At 43.4% G+C, this 18,163-nt stretch overlaps 1 protein-coding gene across 1 annotated transcript in view; it reads right to left on the bottom strand.

Annotated features, from left to right (window-relative positions):
• Positions 1 to 17,951, bottom strand: part of ANGPT1 (angiopoietin 1) — a 349,019-nt gene extending 331,068 nt beyond the window's left edge. Inside the window, exon 1 of the mRNA XM_019528068.1 lies at positions 17,325 to 17,951. Coding sequence (XP_019383613.1) covers positions 17,325 to 17,621 — 297 coding nt within the window. The 5' untranslated portion in view covers positions 17,622 to 17,951. The remainder of the gene's footprint in view (positions 1 to 17,324) is intronic.
• Between the last annotated feature and the right edge of the window lie 212 nt (positions 17,952 to 18,163).

The raw sequence follows: 18,163 nt of genomic DNA on the forward strand, positions 1-18,163 counted from the left end.
TTTTTGAGGCAAAGTAGTAAGCACAGTATGTACCAATATGGTTGGTACATAGTAGGAGTAAAAATATTTGGGGCCAAATTATCTCTTATGTGGGGTTTGCCCTGAAATTCCATTGGTTTGACTCACTGAATTACTGTGACATTATGCTATTGGGAATCTGGGGCATGTCATCCTGTACTGCTGCAGCACTGATCAGGGGTGTGATCACCTGAATCCCCCAGTGTCAAAGAATCCAAAACCCATATCTCTGTAGAACCCTCCAGGCATATAAAAATATACTTGTGTTTAGCAAAGCATAATAATTTTCACTGGATTCAACCCCAAGGAAACCTCAGCAATATTGACAGGTTACTTACTGATGCTGCTGATTAACAGCTTGCAGTTTTGGTTAAAGAGAGAAGCATACAGCTTCTCATATGACAAGTACACATACTGCCAGGCTCTTCCTGTGAAGTGCTAAGGGTTCTCAACCCCACAGCACCTTGGATCACTGAGAAAAAAAGGAAGGTCTTAAAAGTAGCTCCATTCAGCTCACTGTTCAGCTGAAACTCATTAAGCAATTCCATTTTGGACTGCAAATTCAACTGGAGGACTTGGGTGTACAAGAGTGTTTATTCCCTGCTGGCCCTCCTTCACCCTGAGGTAATCTGAACCCACATCTCTCACCTTACAGGTGACCATCCTAACTAGCAGACTATAGAATAGATTAAGGAATATGATGTCTGCTCTTCCTGCTGAAGCCAGGGCACTGAGCAGTCAAGAGCACAAGCATCATGGGGCCAAAAAGGCAGCAAGCAAAAGGGAGTCTTGTTCTGTAGCTTAGTTTATTCAGTCTGGAATGAGGAGAGCTGCATTCTGTTCCCTGCTTCCAGAGTTGTTTCTATGTTTGAAGTAATGACTGTCTAATGCAAAAGGTGTGAACCAACCAGAACCCAGGACCATCCCCCAGGAGAGTGCCTTCATCCCTAGACTAGATAGTCACACTCCCCCTAGTTTAGTCTCCTTCTTGCCCCATAACTCTGTCATTCTTGGCAGTGCCTCAGTTTCTTCAGCAGAAAGGGAGGCAGGTGCTCTCCATCCATCCATCCATCCAGGGCAGTGGGTCGGACCTGACAATCCCGTGTGTGGAAGGTGGATTCTTACCTGATTAAAATATCCCCACCTCCTGCTCCTTTAGCATGGTCTGCCACCCCAGGGGGTGGAGGGGGAAGATGGGAGTACAGTGCAGCCACCTGAGCAGTGCCATTTGCTCCTCCCACACAGCCCTTTATAAAATCCAAGGACTGCCCATGCAGATTGTTATCAATCCTGTCAGTAGGTGCCTGCTCTCAGAAGCAAAAGCAATCATTCATATGCTTGAGTTAGCTCCTTCCCTCCCACTAAGCACCTGAGATACACATGTACACTTACCATTGGCTAGCTCTTGGCACATCTGGAGACATCTGCCTCTCCCCATTCTCTGTGTTGGGGTTCTAGGTGCCTGAACCCAGCTAAACAGGAACAGAAAACCCTCCTGAGCAAGGCACCCAGGGATTCCAACAACAAAGTGCAAGCACCCATGTGACCAAATGAGATCTGACCTTTGAATTATTTCTTTAGAAGTTCTGGTGAATCTCTCCAGGTGAAAATCAGTCATTTTATTGAAAGAAAATACAGTTTTGTGATTTGTACCTAGTTCTCACTAGTGAGAGAAATTTCACATGTACACTGAATGCAAAAAGAAAAAGAAAAAGAAAAAAGAAAAACCCTTCAACTGTGAATATATTGTGAATACATGCCGAGTGTTTCTAGGTACCCATCCTTCCCACACAGTAGCAGCCTAGTGATGCTTGAAATAGTGTCATATAGAGACCCTTAATGCAACCCTCTACTGTTCTCACAGGAATGACATTAAGGAAATATGCTAAACAAATCTGCTAAAATTCCAGACATGGGAAAAGTTTCTTACTCATACCTCAGGCTGTCCACATTTATCACTCAAGCAACATATACAGCCACAGCCCCTCAATCAGGCTATCCCTGGCTGACAGGCCTACAGTTGTTGAAACATTGTCCCTGTCCCTCCTGCAAAAAATGGCTGTTGATAATACAGGTAACTTTTTTTTTTAGCACTGGTGAGAAAAAACGTTTCCCATTTGGAACAGGCCAAAAATGTTGGAAAGTTTGATGGCTCTTTCCTATTTTTCTCTATATGTGTGAGCTGCACAAATAGTGGGATGTAGTTCTAGGGGGTGGAAGGGAAAGAAAAGAGGAATTGCCACAGAGGGCATGAAGTCATTTGATTGAGCTCTTCTCCTCTCCAAGCAGCTGCTCAATTTTCAGCTACAGAGTTGAAGACATTGTGGGTTGGGGATTGTCCATAAATGGGTTGGCCTACTGGGGTCTGTGGGACCCAGAAGGCCACAGGAATTTCCTGCTGAACTGGAATTGCAAAATGTAAATATTTGGCCAGGATGCATATAAATGGACTCAGCACTTAACAGATGATAGCAGAGTTCTTCATGAATATCCAACATTTAAAAACCTAGTTTTTAATCCACATTTGGGCAAATGGATAAGAGCCTCCAGTGAGGCTCTAGAACTCATCATTTTCTGTGGGACTTAATGTCTATCAACCAGTTTAGAAAATCAGGATGCTTATGTAAGTGTAGAAATATAGGTAATAAGACCATGATTGCCAACATGTGATTTAGAGGGTCAACTTGGGGTACCTCACTTTCCAAAATTACTCAGACAGTTTTTGAACACCCAAAAAATTAGACTCAACTTCTGCAGTCTCATTTGAGCAGTTGGCCATAGGAATCTAACTTTGGCTCCTAGGTTTAAACATTTTTGTTTGTAAAAACTTTGATGTAGTATTTATTATTTTAACTCCTCAGCTTCCACTGCTTCCTAAGCACTGAGCTGATGGGCGAATTGTAAACAAACTAATCAGTTCATTTTAATATATTTTTTTCAGCATGAGGTCTAACCTATGAGAAGTTTTCTACAAATATCCAAAGATAAATATACAAAACTCAAATATGAGCAGATTTTAGTAGAGAATACAGCTAATCTACTCAAAGCTGATGCCTTTTCCACTTGAAGAAAATCTGGTGAATGTAATATTAGAAACGACAGAATCACAATTTAACATAAATTAATTTTGCCCCTTTATATTGAAAAAAATATATTTCTTTATACGAGCAAGATTTTTGCTACACTGGAGTCCTAGCAAATTTTCTTCAAGCTCCATTTTTTCACTGTAAAATGAGAATTCATACCTGAAGATACATGCTAGAAGAACGGACTTAGAACCTGTGAAAACGTATCTCCTAAGATAACATTGATAATATCTTACAACCAAAAAAAGTAAATACCTTTGCATACAGAAGGTCCTAGAGAGGTTTGGCACTGGGGTCCAATAACAGCATCCAGCAAAAGAGAAGCTATTTTTAGAACCTGCTATTGACCAGAAGCCCCCTTTATGATTAGAGGTTTGGAGAATAGGCCATACGATGAGAGGCTGAGAGACTTGAGTCTGTTCAGCCTGGAAAAGAGAAGACTCAGAGGGGACTTGGTGGCATCCTGTAAGTATACTAGTAATTTTCCCTTCAAGCATGACGGGGCCTGTGTCGCCCCTCACCCATGGCCTCAGGTCTGTGTCTGGCTTCCCTCCCCTCCCTGCCTGCCACCTTGGGCCTGAGCTTGTCCCCCCACTCCCAGATGTTTCGGGTCCGGTTTCCCCCCACTGCCTTGGGTGCGGACTCATGCACCCCCCTGACCACCTGCATCCCCGGATGGGGCTGAGGGGAGAACGCATGCAGTGGCAGTTGGCGGATGGTGAGTGGTGGTCACACGCTGCCACCAGTAAACCCCCCTTCCCTTCCCTCCCTCCCTCCCTCCCTCGTTCCATCCCTTCCTCCCCTCCTTCCCCACTGCCTCCCCCTCCCTGCTGACTGTTGTTGGGAAGGGCCCACTCTGGCCCCTGGCTCCAAAGAGCAAGGCGGTGGGGGCCAGGCCAATGCCGCTGGCCTCGCCCCCCCACTCTGGCTCCTCAGCCCCCACTGTCATAGTGGCGCTCCACCGGGTGGCAGGGGGCAAGGCCAGCACTGTGCTGCCACCTCCAAGAAGCATGGCAGGGTGGGGGGGCAAGGCCAGTGCTCACCTCCCTGCTCTATCCCCTCCATCATGACTGCACTCCGGTCCCCACCATCCCCCTCTGCCTCCAAGGAGCAGGGCTAGGGGATGGGGAGGAAGCCAGTACTGATGGCCTGGCCCCCCCACTCTGGCCCCTCAGTCCCCACTGTCATGGTGGTACTCCACCGTGTGTCTCTGCCTGTTGGAGCACTCTGAATGGCTGCCGAGACAACCAATCAGAGTGCAAATAAAGCATTATGGACAGATAGACTAAGACTTTTATATTAGATAAGGGGTCAACATCAGGGACTGGGAGAAAAACTGTTTACCAGGGCTCCCCAGGAGAAGAGTAAGAGTAATGGTCATACATTGCTAGAGATCAATTTATAGTAGACATAAGGAAAAACTTTTTTACAATTGGAGTGTCCAGGGGTCTGGAATAGAGTCCCCCAAAAGGTGGTACAATTACCTACTCTGGATATCATCAAAAAAATCTGGATGATCACCTTGCCTGGGTTATCTGACCCCAGTAGTCTTTCCTGTCCAAGTGCAGGGGGCTGGACCTGATGATCTTGAGAAGTCCCTTCCAGCCCCTAACATCTATGAATCTATGAATCCAGCTATTCAGAACAAAAATGTAAAGCCATCAGGAAGGAACAAACTGTCTTGGGTAAGTTCTTCTCCTCATATAGTGGTATCTTACAGACCAGGAGTCAGCAAACCCCAGCATATGTGCCAGTGCATGGCAGGAAAGGCCATTTTGCTTGGCACACAGCAACCAACTTAGGCTCTGGGCAGCTGTTGCTGGCCATGGAGCCTGGGCTGCTTGCAGCAGGCAGCTGGAAGGCTGCAAGCCCTGCAGCAAGCAACCCAGGCTCCATGGCAGGCAGCAACTGCCCAGAGCCTGGGCTGGCTGTGGTAGACAGCTGGGAGGCTGCAAATAGCTGCATCAGAGTCTGGAGACACAACACCAGCTCCATGGTGGAGGTGGCTACACGTGCACCTTGGGACACATGGCAGGGAAGGGGCCTGGGGCAATACAACCCTGGCAACTTCCCTGCTGTGCATCCCAAGGCGCACGTTCAGCTACAACTGCTACTCAGCCTGGATGAGGCATTGGACCCTGGTGAAGCTGTTTGAAGCTGCCTGGCTACCTATCACAGCTGTCTCCGGCTCTGGGCAGCTGCAGCAGGCAGGCTTCATACAGCTGCACTGGGGCCCAGAGCCCCACACCAGCAATTTGGTGGTTGTAGCTGCACGCATGCTCAGGGCACATGGCGGGGAAGGAGCCAAGGCAGTGTAACCCCAGCCCCTTCCCTGCTGTCCATCTGGAATGTGCGGGCACCTGCCACCAGCCACAAGGACTGGGCCCCTCATGACTCCCCTGCCATCTGCCCCTGGCACAGCAAGTCAAGATGTGGGTTGAGGTTAGGGTGTTTTGGCCCAATATGCTGCTGAGCCCTGCTCTACCCTGCTCAGCCCAGTCCACAGTTCCATGGATTTGTCAATTTATCAGAGGGGAAACAGTATATGAAGCTTGCTCTATAGACAGTGGCCTTCTGAGGCATTCCATGCATTTTATTTTGTAGTGCTATATATACCCTTTGATGTAACACTACCAAATGTCCACAGGCTCAGACTGTTTGTAGTGCTACAAGAATGGCAGAACCACCACAAAAGTAGTTCCTATTTCAAACAGTTACAAGTTTCACTATAGGGCATCTTTCAGACCTCCAGCATCGCAGAGCACTCTACTCTCCCTCCCTCCCTCTAAGCTATTCAGCAAAGCAGTTCTGAAATAGCTGATGCCCTTGCCATTTCTCCTGCCACACCAGCTGCAATCAAGGCACCTACCCCAAAAGCTCCTCACCTTTCCAGCTACCCTAATCCACCCACCCCAGCAATAGACAGCAAATGGCTCTCTTGGACAACTTCTACTCCCAATGAGACTTGCCAGCTGGTCATTGACAGCCTGTCCCACTTCCCCAGCAAGGGAGGAGGTAGGCTGTCAGTGATCCAGCTCATTGACAGGTTCCCTTGGTGGGTAAAAGAGGGAAGCAAAGAGAAGCCCCATGGCTGGAGAGCCTCCTGGCTGAAGAGCATACTTGTGAATTTTTCGCAACCCAGCCACAAGATTGTGCACATGTGCACACCCCCAAAGCACTTTGTAGCTCTACAAAAATAAAGGGCTCAGTACTTTGTAGTGGTACAAATGAGTGTGGGTCCACAGCCTATGTTTCCTCTTTGGCTCACAGAGGCAAGGGGTTGAACCTTGATGGAACATATGCTCAAAAGGCAGGCCTGTGAATCAAAATTTTCACTCTTTCCCACAGGTTAATCCTGCAAAAAGATGTCTCAAACAGCAATTTTAAAAATACAAGTTTTCTTTTTATAAAGGACAAATGACACAGGTTCTTTTCAACAAATAAAAAGCAAAGAGAAAAAAATTTATGTTTTGTACTGTAAGAAAATGTTTGCATCTTGTCAAACTGTTTCTTAAAAGTGCAAATCACAAGAGACATCTTTACATGTGCGCCAGGTTGGGGGGTGCTTTAATTAGAGCTTTAGTTAAAGCCCTGCTGCCATTTTGAAGCATGGGGATACTGAATACATGTGACACAGAGGCTGCTGGAGCATGCTAATTGGCATGCACTAATTAGCATGCATTGCAGCAGACGTCCAGCACACGTATAGGTGCCCAAGGGGTCTACAACAAAATCTACTTCATCTATGACATGCCCAAAGCTCCACACAAACAATGGCATATTCAGGAATATTTGAAGCACAAGGTTTCAGTATTTTTTCCATAAAATGTTAGAGTTCTTGCTCCCAAATGCAGAATGCAGTGGGCCACCATCATAGCGTGTTACTTATTCATGGGCAGCACAGAAGGATCATATAAAGAGAACTAGGACACAAAGAATTAGTGCAAAGATCTCATCTTACTAACAACCCTCTGTTTACATTTCTGAGTCAAAGAATCCATGCCAAGACCGCAACCAATTGACAAAAGTTAAGTTAGTATAAAAAGGTAGAGAGAGATATCTATACCACAATATTCAGAAGCAGATTTTTGCTCTGCAACCCCTATCATCTAGGTAGGTGTTTTAGAGAAGGGGCATGCGAGGAATAGGAGTTCTTCCAGACATTTGGCTCAGCCTGTTTTAAAGAGGCTTGGTACAGAATTTAGATCAGAAATTCTTCCAAGTACAATCCATTAGGCCTGTGTGAAGTAGCTAGTATTCACTTCGTACTCAAACTTGTCTGATTCAGAGGACAGTGATTTGATTTGGTGATTTGAATCACTGTCCTGAATCTATTTGGCCAAATCTAATTTGGAGATTTGGCCACTGCTGAATCAGCCAAATCTCCAAATCAGACAGTCTCTGTCCCTCGCCTGGCAGCAGCCAGTGACAGGGAGCTATTTTTTTTTTTTTTTTTTTGGAGCCAGGAGGCTGGGGCCAGGCGGGGCACCCACGGCAGGCGGGGGGCAGGCTGGGAGAGTAGGAGGGGTCAGGGGGCACTCAGGGGTGCTGGGGGAGCAGGAAGGGGATGGGGCCTGGTGGGGGTCCTCCTATGGTCTCCTCCCCCCTGCAGCCTCCCTTCCCCTGCCCCCGACTTACCAGCACAGAGTCCAGGTTCAGCTCCTTGTGGCAGCGACTGGGGACTGCCTGAATCTTTGAAGCTCTCCAAATCTTTTCTACATTGATATGGAGAGCTTCAAATCAATTTGGATCTTTTTTTGGTTTCCTGATTTGATTCAGATTTGGAGATTTGGCTGCCAAACCTCCTCCAAATCGAATCAGCACCCAAAGCTTTGCACAGCCATACAATCCATATCTGGACTTTTCATACATCCATCCCTTACAAGAAAGGATACTTGCTATATTAATGCTATGAGAAATCTATTTAGAGCTTTTGTAGCATCTCACTGAAACAGTTACCTTCCAATGCAACAAATACTCATATATTATTCTAAGAGGACCTCTTTCCTCATTTCAGTGTCTTCCCCAGATTATTCAGAGACTGTGGGTACCTATACAAATGCAGTGAGGCTGCTCTGACCAGCTGTAATTTCAAACACATTGGAGTGGACTAGATGAATCAAGTCTGCTGGAGCGTGGTAATTGCCAGCAGACTCTAGCATCACGTGTATCAGCATCCCCACACTGAAAAATGGCAGTGGAGGCACTTTAAATGAAGCTTGTTTGATGAGCTTTAGTTAAAGTACCCCTGCCACCATTTTTCAGCACAGGAATGCTGGTACATGTGATACTTCAAGCACTTTAATTACAATAGCTGTTGGAACTGCTCTAATTACAGCACCCCTCTCCCCTACTCTACCTGCCTCCTGGAGCACATATGTAAATGTTCAGCACTACCTCCAAATGCTCAAATGTGTCTAGGGGAGACTGTTACTGTTACTGTACAGGCAGTCCTTGGACTTATGACACAATTGGTTCCTGAAAACCGAGTCTTAAGTCAAAACGTTGTAACTCAGAACCAATTTTCTGATAAAAAACACCGTTATAAATGGGGTATTGGTTCCTGAACCAAGGCCCCTTACCCTATTTTCACCAAAAATACCCCAGAATTTTGTACTCCACAAATTATAGATGAGTAACATAGCTACATTAATGTATTTATATTGTAAATAGCAATCATATTGATTTGGAAAGATGTCTTTGAGGTGACTTTGCTGGACTTTTTGAAAGGCTGTTGGTTGGACTTTTTGAAGGGTTCTTGGTTGGAGTCTTCTCAGAAGTCTTGGCTGCAGGTTTTTCTGGGGTCTTGTCTATTTTCTTAAAGAAAGTGTCGAAGGAAGTTTGGACAGATGATCTCCAGGGAGATTGGAGCAAGCATAGTAAAGCATTGAATTGGATCAAGCATAGTAAAGTCGAAACTGACATCATAAATATGAAACGGGGTGTCAATTTATAAATGTTGTAACTGCAAAACATTGTAACTCAAAATGTTGTAAGTCGAGGACTGCCTGTATATATTTCACAGTACTCATTTTTGCAATGCCTTAATTCTCTTTTTAAAATATGGTGTGTGCTTTATCCATCTTTGTTATGTTTTGAAATATAGATTGTTTTGAACAGGCCACTATTATCTTAGCAAAATGTGAATCATATGCAACAATAATAATGAAAATAGAGTGTAAATGTGCAAGAGCTATGGTATTTTTGTTCTAATGCACCCAACATCCTTATGTAAACACGGCTCCCTGCTTGGTATTTCATAAGGCTTCCTAAAATCTGTACATGTGGTTACACAAGAAAAACCTTACTTTAAAGTACTGAGTGTTTCACAAGAAAAACCTCCTAAGAGGTTTTTTCCCCCCTTATTTCCTTTTTTCTGATCAACTTTTCACCCACTTTAAAAATGAGGGAAAAACCTTATGCTATTGGGAAGACTTAAGCTCCAAAGCTGCCTGTTTTAAATGCTTATGCCAGGGGTAGTCAGCCTTTTTAAATAAGTATGCCCCCTGCAGCCCCCTTTTTAATAAGTGTACCCTGGGGGGTGGGGGTGATGTGTGGTTGGATGACAAGCAGGAGTGGGGGGTGGCAAGCAACTGGACGCCAAGCCCGAGGTGGGGTGGTAAGCAGCCAGATGAGGAGCGAGGGCATGGCTAGTGGTGAAGCGGCGGCAGCACAGCATCTGTGTGGCTCTGCTTTCACCCCTCCCTGGACCTTCTCCTGTGAGGCAGCGGCACGGAGTGGCAGCGCTCTGTCCCTGCCCACCCCCACATACCCCCTGGGACCGTTCAGAGTACCCTAAGAGGTACATGTACTCCCGGTTGACAACCCCTGGTTTACGCTGCTCCTGTGGGTCAGGTTCTTGATGCTACCAAGAATTATAATGATCAAAAGCTTGTGCAAGTCTCTATTTACTAGTGTCTTTGTTTGCTTCTTATCACAGAGAAATATATTTAGCCATCCTGACCAGTAACTGCTGTGGCAAATATAACAAGGTTCTTTAGATATGTTCTAGGAATTACCTTTGATAAAGGACATAGGTCAGCCCCAATCACATGCAGATGACAGATATACTCAAAACTTTGAGAGAAGCTGCTTTGAGAAAGTGGCATTTGCAAAATGGTGGCGATCCTAAACACTGCAAAGCTAAAGTCCTGTTCTATTTCTAACACAGCTACATAAGCAGGTAGCAGCACAATAATGTGTAGATACTCAGGAAGGTTGAAGTCTGCTTCTTCTGCTTAACCTTTGTTAATCAAATATTCATCCACATTTACCTGTAAAATGTTTACAGTTGGACTCAGCATTACACAATGAGATAATTTATTTTAATTATATGTTTATAGCAGAGAGAGTTTTAAAATTATTATCCATCCCCCGCCCCATTCTGAATTTCACATGGTCATATTCAGTAAACAGTAGGAATATTTTTATCACATAACAATACCTCCTGTCACCTGAAATTCTCAAAGGCCTAAAAATCATTCGTGAACTAAGTTGTTCAATCCTTGTGAGGTAGGGAAGTATTATTATACTTACTTTGGGTAGTTTAGAGAGGTGGGGAAGTACAGAGAGTTGAAAGATTATGGCTTGCCTAAGATCACAGATGGCATTATGTCATGACTAAGTTCCCGTCTCAGTCCCAGCCATTTCCCAAAATACTATTTATTTTTCCAAGGTCCACAGGGCCTCCAAGAGTCATTTACAACAGTGAATACTCAGGACCTATGAAATAGCAACATATGGCTCCTGTTATACCTGAATTTGATTTTGAGGACTATAACAGTGCTCTAAGGCAAGTGACATCTCCCAGAGAATGCTGGCAGGACATTTCTGTGACAAATTTGATGACTAATAAATTAAATTTCTAACAACTATTTTTATATATGAAAATAAAATAAACACAGGTTTTATGTCAGATACGATTTTAAAAATTCTATCCAAGCCTGGGAATATTTTTAAAGGTCATTTGGTAGAAAATATGATTAAAAAAAGAAAGAAGAAGAGAGAGTGGCTTCAATACCATTTCTGATTCTTCTGCTTTTATTTTTTTAATTGCCAAATAGATAATCTCCTACACTTACATCAGTTCTTATATATTTCCATGTTTGAGGTCCCATGTCTTTATGGGTACCTCAGAGCATCTCTAGTGATTATAGGGGTGTAGGTTGTAGCCGTCTTGGTCTAAGGACACAGGCAGACAAGGTTCTTTGGGTAAATTTGATATCTTTTACTAGACCAAGTTAAATAGTTGGGGGAAAAAATCTAAGCAAGCTTTTGGGTTTAAAAGCCCTTCAGGTTAAGGAAGTTTCTGGAGTTGGTCTGTGCTCTTCCAGGATGGAAAGAAAAGTAAAGAAGCCAAAGGCTGAGCTGATATGCATGCAAGATAGGCAGTCAGTGAAGATGTAAATTGAGGAGTCAGTGGGTGAGACAGGTTGGGCTGGAGGAGAAGGGGGACATTGGAAAATATAGACATTGGATTTATGACACGTTATAACCTGCCTGACAGCTGACTCCCCAGGTACCTCTCCACTATTTAACTGCTACATTCATCCCCCTTCTTCCCCCCACTCAGCCTGTCTCTCACCCACTGACTCCTAAACTTCAACTGAGTCAATATTTCACCTTATGGCTGGATACAGACATGCAGGCACATGCGGTTTGTGGCATCACAAACTTCACATGTTGCATGTAAAACTGCACGGCACTTCTAATTTACAGTGCTGGGCAAAATTTGCTACTGGCATTTCCTGGTAGCAAAAAAAAAACCCAGAAGAAAAAAGTGGTGCAAAGCATAGTAGTTTCATAGTTGGTAGGGTCAGAAGAGACCTAAGAAGTCATCAAGTCCAATCCACTGCCATGGGCAGGAAAGGATGCTGTGGTCAAACAACCCTGGCTACATGATTGTCTAGCCTCCTTTTGAAGACCCCCAGGGTAGGAGTGAGCACCACTTCCCTTGGAAGTTGGTTCCAGCTCCTAGCTGCCCTCACTGTAAAAACTGCTCCTGATGTCTAGCCTGAATCTACTCTCAGTCAACTTATAGCCATTGTTCCTTGTTACTCCCGGTAGCGCTCGGGGAAACAGGGACTCTCCCATTACCTACTGGCCCCCCTTGGCTACCAGATCCCCTCTCAGCCTTCTTTTGTGGAGGCTAAACAGGTTCAGGTCTCATAGCCTCCCCTCGTAGGTCCTGCCCTGCTGCCCCCTGATCATATGAGTGGCCCTCCTCTGGACCCTCTCAATGCTGTCCACATCCCTCCTGAAGTGCAGCACCCAGAACTGGACACAGTACTCCAACTGTGGCCTGACCAGTGCCACATAGAGGGGGAGGATCACCTCCTTGGACCTGTTTGTGATGCATCTGTGGATGCATGCCCAAGTGGAGTGTGCTGGAACAAGTGTGGAGACGGAGGACAAGGCAGCTCATGGCTGCCTGCTCCCCCATTTCCATGCATTGCAGAGCCCCTGTGCCGAGGCACCCTGGGCCACAGCCAGACACTCCACGGCCAGCTGGGGTGCAGTATGCCTCAAGACAGGGGAGCAGGCAGCCCTGCGCTCAAGGCACACTGTGCCCCAGCCAGTTGACCCCTGGCTGCCTGGGGGTGCAGTGTGCCTCAGCATGGGGGCTCCATGTGCCTCAGTGGGGGGGCTCCACAGTGGAGCCCTTCACTGAGGCACACAGAGACTGGGGAGTAGACAGCCCTGGGCTGGCTGCTCCCCTGTCATGAGGCACACTGAAAGCCAGCCAGTCAGAGAGTGGCTGCTTGGGGTACAGCTGCCTCATTGTGGAGGCTCTGCTCCATGTGCTGCTTCCCAGCTGGCTGGGGCACAGGGTGCCTTAGTATGGTGGGTGCCTGCCAGCTAGCCCTTCACTGAGGCAACCTGCGCCCCAGCTAGTCCTCCCTGCTACACAGAGCCAGGGACCAGCTCCTCAGCTCCTGCCAGCCCCTCCACTGCCCAACACCACCACCCAGAGCCCAGGGCTGACCCCCATGATCCTGCCAGCCCAGGACTGCTCCACCCTGGCTCTAATGGCTGCGGTTCCAGGCATACCTGTAGATATTGTGCCTGAAAGCAGGTAACTCCTGTGTGAACTGCACCTGAGTTTGTGTTGCCTTACTAGCACATGTAGATACACCCAGTATGAATCAGTTCAGCCACTTCAGCACAAATTCAGTCACTTCAGATGTAGGACCCAAGCTGAGAACTTTTAAGGTCTGAGCTTACAACCATTTAGGCACGTAACTATTACTCACCTGCATTGCACTCCCATTGAAATAGGAGCCATTATTCACATGAACAAACCTTTTACTCTCTAGACGACCTTATATTTCCACATACCTATGTCCTTAGATAGAAATAGAATCATAGTAAAGTGGGGCTGAAAGGGATCTCAGGAGAGTTATCTAGTCCAACCCTTTGCTCAAGGCAGGATCTTCCCTATCTAAACCATCCTAGGCAAGTGTTCATCTAACCTGCTCTTAAAATGTTCAAGGATGGAGATTCTACAGTTGCTCTATGTAGCCTGCTCCAAAACTTAACCACTTTCACAAAGAGAAAATTTGTCCTAGTGTCTAAGCTAAGTTCTCTTGCTGCAACTGGAGACCATTGTTTCTTTGTCCTTTTTCCCTGGACAGCTACTCGCACCCCTTCATTTATCCACCAGGACCCAAGTGCAGCATCCTTTACTGCCCCCATGATAGCTGGTGACAGCACTAACACGTCAGCCTGTGAGCAATGACTGCTGAAGCTCCCAGAATGTGATGCAGGGATCAGCAGTGTAATCAATAAAGAAAAAATCCTAACTTGGATGTTAGCAAGTTAAAAGATGATGGATCATGCTTTACAACAAGGCTTTGTGGTTATAATTTTCTGATGTATAGTTGCTAAGAAAAGAGTTTAACATACTATGACATAGCTTAGCTGTTTAAGGAAGCAAGAGGATAGAGTGAATACCATATAGTTCATTTAGGAGCTAAGCTTCATCTATTTACACTTACTACCACTATAAAATAAAATGAGTGCTCAATGGATACAATATTTTCAATTGTGTGTAGCTATTCATATTTCATTGATACCCTAAGTTCATACTATTTGACTACAATAACTAGGTTGCCAACATAAAAACATACATGAATTTTTTTGGATAAAACTTATACACTTCAATTAAACACTGTACAATTCAATAACAAGTGTGCCAGTCAGTTACTGCAAGTCACAAAATCGAATGCACAGTTTATTTTGAATTATTTGCATAAACATACTGCAGAAATGAAACCAGATCTTAAAGAATGGGGAAAGATATCCAGTATTAAAATAAACAGCTCTAGGAAAACCTCTGAAAATGTTTACCAAGTCATCTTTTTGGTAGTTTCTATGGAGAGCTTTTTGCTATGTTCTTGGTTTGCCAACCAATCACAGTAACACTAACAATAGATATGTAAATGACATTGGACAATGCTGAAATTTAATTGCCTGTACTCAGCTACCCAAGCAAGGGAATTTTTATCTAAAATCAAACTGGCAGTGCATGGCAAAAAGCTACTCTCCCCTATCTTAGGAGAGGTTTGGGGTTTTTTTTTCTTTCTTAAGATTTATTATTGTTTCACAAGTCTGCTAGTTTAACAAAAGATCAAAATAGTTCTCTTTGCTATGCTGATCCAAAAGCTTTACCACAACAGCTTACAAATCAAATTAAACATACATTTGAATTCCCTTTACATTAGCATTGTTAGGAATCTCTTGCAAAATGAGCAAGAATGCATTTGTAAGGCATGTCATTCTTAGAATATATGTTTAAAGACAACACATTCTGGTAAACATGACAATGTACAATTTTGACAAATAACACCTATTAGTTTTTAGGGTAATGAATGAATGTCCTCTTTAGTCCAAGTGTAAATGCTGAATAGTATTTATAATTATTGTTATAATAGCATGATTGCATAGTGCAAGATTTGTGTTATAGCCTTTAACTAGTTCTATTTCTCAGTTATCCTGTTCATAGCAGGTGTACAAATGTACAAAAAGTATATTATTACCTACATCCAATATTATAAATTCTGGGGGGAAATCCATACATGAAATAGAATAGGACATTCAATATCTGAAATATCTATTTACTTCAATTAAACAGTATCTTTCTTTTGAAAGACAGTTATTGGAGATTGTTACTGGAAAGTTATAAGAGATTAGTTATTCCCCTAAGGTCCTGTAATGATGGCAGTAAAGCAAATTAAATATTTGGGTATATAATGATGCAGTCAAGTCAGACTCATTTGCTTGCTGTGAGTCATACCCCTTCACACTGAGAACCAAGTCCTTTCATTCTGGGGAAAACTGACACATGGTAATACAAGCTGACTGCTGTTTGCTAGTTTTATGTAAACTGTCTTTGGGAAGGAGGAGGGGATCTGCCTAGAGCAGAACAATCTCTGCAGCAGAGTACACACTTCAAAAATAACAGTTACATTAGCTATCTCTTCATTCATCTCCCCTAAAGTGTGAGGACTATCTCGAATTCACTTTAAAGCTCTAGAGACTCATTTTTCTTCTTGTTCTATTCTCAAATGAAACAATGATCTTAGTTCAGTCCCTAGTGGACAAAAGCAGAATAAGTAACAATCCCATCAGAATGATTCAGCAGGCAATTTGCTCAAGTAAAAGCATGAATGCATGAACATACACAATAATTTTCCTGTTCTTAGTGCTTGCTTTGAAACACTAAAGGGAGAGTCCTATAACTGGGCAAGAATTTTACCCTCTAGGAAGAAAAACATTCCTCCATTTTTTTGTCTTATTTAAGCACTCTAAGCACAGTTCAAATAAATAATTATATATATAGTTGAAATAAAGAGAGAAAGTTGCATATCTGGGTATATCTTGTGATGGGGGTGTTCTGTTCAGTCACATGATTATTGTATATAAGATCACCCTTTTCATCTCTAGCACCACACACAGTTAAAATTGAAAAGAAAAAATACAGATTAAATACAGAAAAGGTAACAAATGTGTCTAAGATGGATGTCAATTGGAAATGATGTAGCAATCAACAATTGCATTTAAATTAGTTTGCTTAACTTAGAATTGTATTTGCACCGTTATTGAATATCTGGAGTTCATTCTAAATGTGAAACTGTATTGCTGGTCAAGCATGTCATTCATGGAATACAACACAGTTTGAAACTTTTTCTAGTGCAGTTTTGTCTGCTTAAGCATGTCGTTAAGTGACAATTTTGTCTTGACAGAGTAATGCTGACTGAAACACGTCACTGTGCCAGTGTGACAGCAGTCATATTTTCACATCCACAATCAACAGAGGAAATGGTTTTAGGATGAAATTGTCAGCTGTGTGGAGCCATTAACATTTTTATTTAAAGAAGCTAAAGCCTGAATCCTGGGAAGGCTTTTGCTTCTGGATTTACTTACATGAATAGTCCTTCAGAAGTCAATAGAACTACTTGCATGAGTAAAGTTACTTACGTATATATCTTTATAGTATCATGCCCCATGTCATACCTTAAATTTAAAAAGTTCATTGGAAGGTTGAAAATTGTAGCCCAAATTTACTAAAATACTAATGTTTTCTTATTCTCTTACTTCAAAAAGCTCCTATATCTCCAGTATCATCTATTTTACATATGTCAGTATAAAGAATACCATTTTGTGCCAAATGTAACTTATACATTTAAGACATGTTGCTTTGATTTCTTTAACAATCTTGTATTTTTTCTTTTTAGTATTTAGCAGAATGTTGCAGGACTACAGAATCTGTTTATTGGTAGAATAATAAAATTCTGCTGATACTACCTTCAGCTTTATACTACCCCTTGAAAACACTTTTGCTGTCACAACAGCAGGTATCCTTCACAACGTTTGCTCTAAAGCCCAGAAGTATAAATAGGGATTATAAGAACACTTAATAAAGACTTCTATCATTAGAATCCTCTGAAGGATTATTACAGTCTTTGGTTCTCAACACATAAGTTGTCTCTAGGGATCAAGCTTTTAAAAGATACATCTTCCAGCAATGTGGAGAATTTTTTGTTCCCAAGAGCAAAACTCCTGAAAAGGGTGTACTCTAACTACAACCTTTCTCATCATGCATACTTAGAAAATAGAGAAACCCATGTTATCTCAGTTCTCATAGAAACCCTTGCAAGCCATGAACAACACAAGCAACACAGATTCAGTTCAGTAAAAAGATGAAAGAAAAACACTTACTTTTTGTAGCCACTGAGTGTAATTTTCCATCACATGTTCCAGATGTTGCAGTTTCTGGGAAGAGAAATCCTGTTCCACGTGAGGAGCATCTCTCTGAAGAGCATTTGTGTTGTACTGATCTGTCGTGCTTTCACGACAGTTCGCATCTTGTTCTGGAAGAATGAAAGTATAGGTGCACTGCCCGTGCTGAATCCGATTATATCTTCTCCCACTGGAATCAGGACCCCGACGTTGGTTACTGCACCCTATGTGAGTCAGAAGAGCAACCAGGAAAGCAAAGGAAAGGAAAATTGTCATGTTATCACTATCACTCTCCTCTCCTACTCTTACAGGAACTTTTCCCTCCTCTTTCTTTAAGTTTGTTTTTTATTTTATTGGAAAAAAAAATCTTTGGGAAAACAACTGGAGGAAAGTATTAAATAACAGCTTTGGCTAAAATGTTTTTGGTTTTTTTTATTTCACTATGAGAGCTTTCTTAGTTAAAATTGGGAATATTTATTGCATAGTAGCCAGGATTTATAGTTTCCTCTCTGTTACAGTCCAGCATGTAGCCTGCTTTAGTCAGCTGCATATGCATATCCCAGTCTCTTTCCCCTACACTATCTGCTGCAGAACTGCTATTTTCTCTCAGACCTCAGTGAGTTTTATTAAGGTTGCACTTTCAAGCCAAGCTGGAAGCAGGCAGCCTTTCACAAGATGACTTGACAGGAATGTGTGTATGAGTGCGCCCCTATACTAAGGATGGCTGATGGCTCAGCACAGAAGGATCGTCTTACAAACTGGCTGGATGCATGACCTCAGACATGTATGCCTGTCCAGCCTCTATTGCACACAAACTA

Source organism: Gavialis gangeticus, unplaced genomic scaffold (genome assembly GCF_001723915.1).
Source record: "Gavialis gangeticus isolate Ggan-Ray unplaced genomic scaffold, GavGan_comp1, whole genome shotgun sequence".
Lineage (NCBI taxonomy): Eukaryota > Metazoa > Chordata > Crocodylia > Gavialidae > Gavialis > Gavialis gangeticus.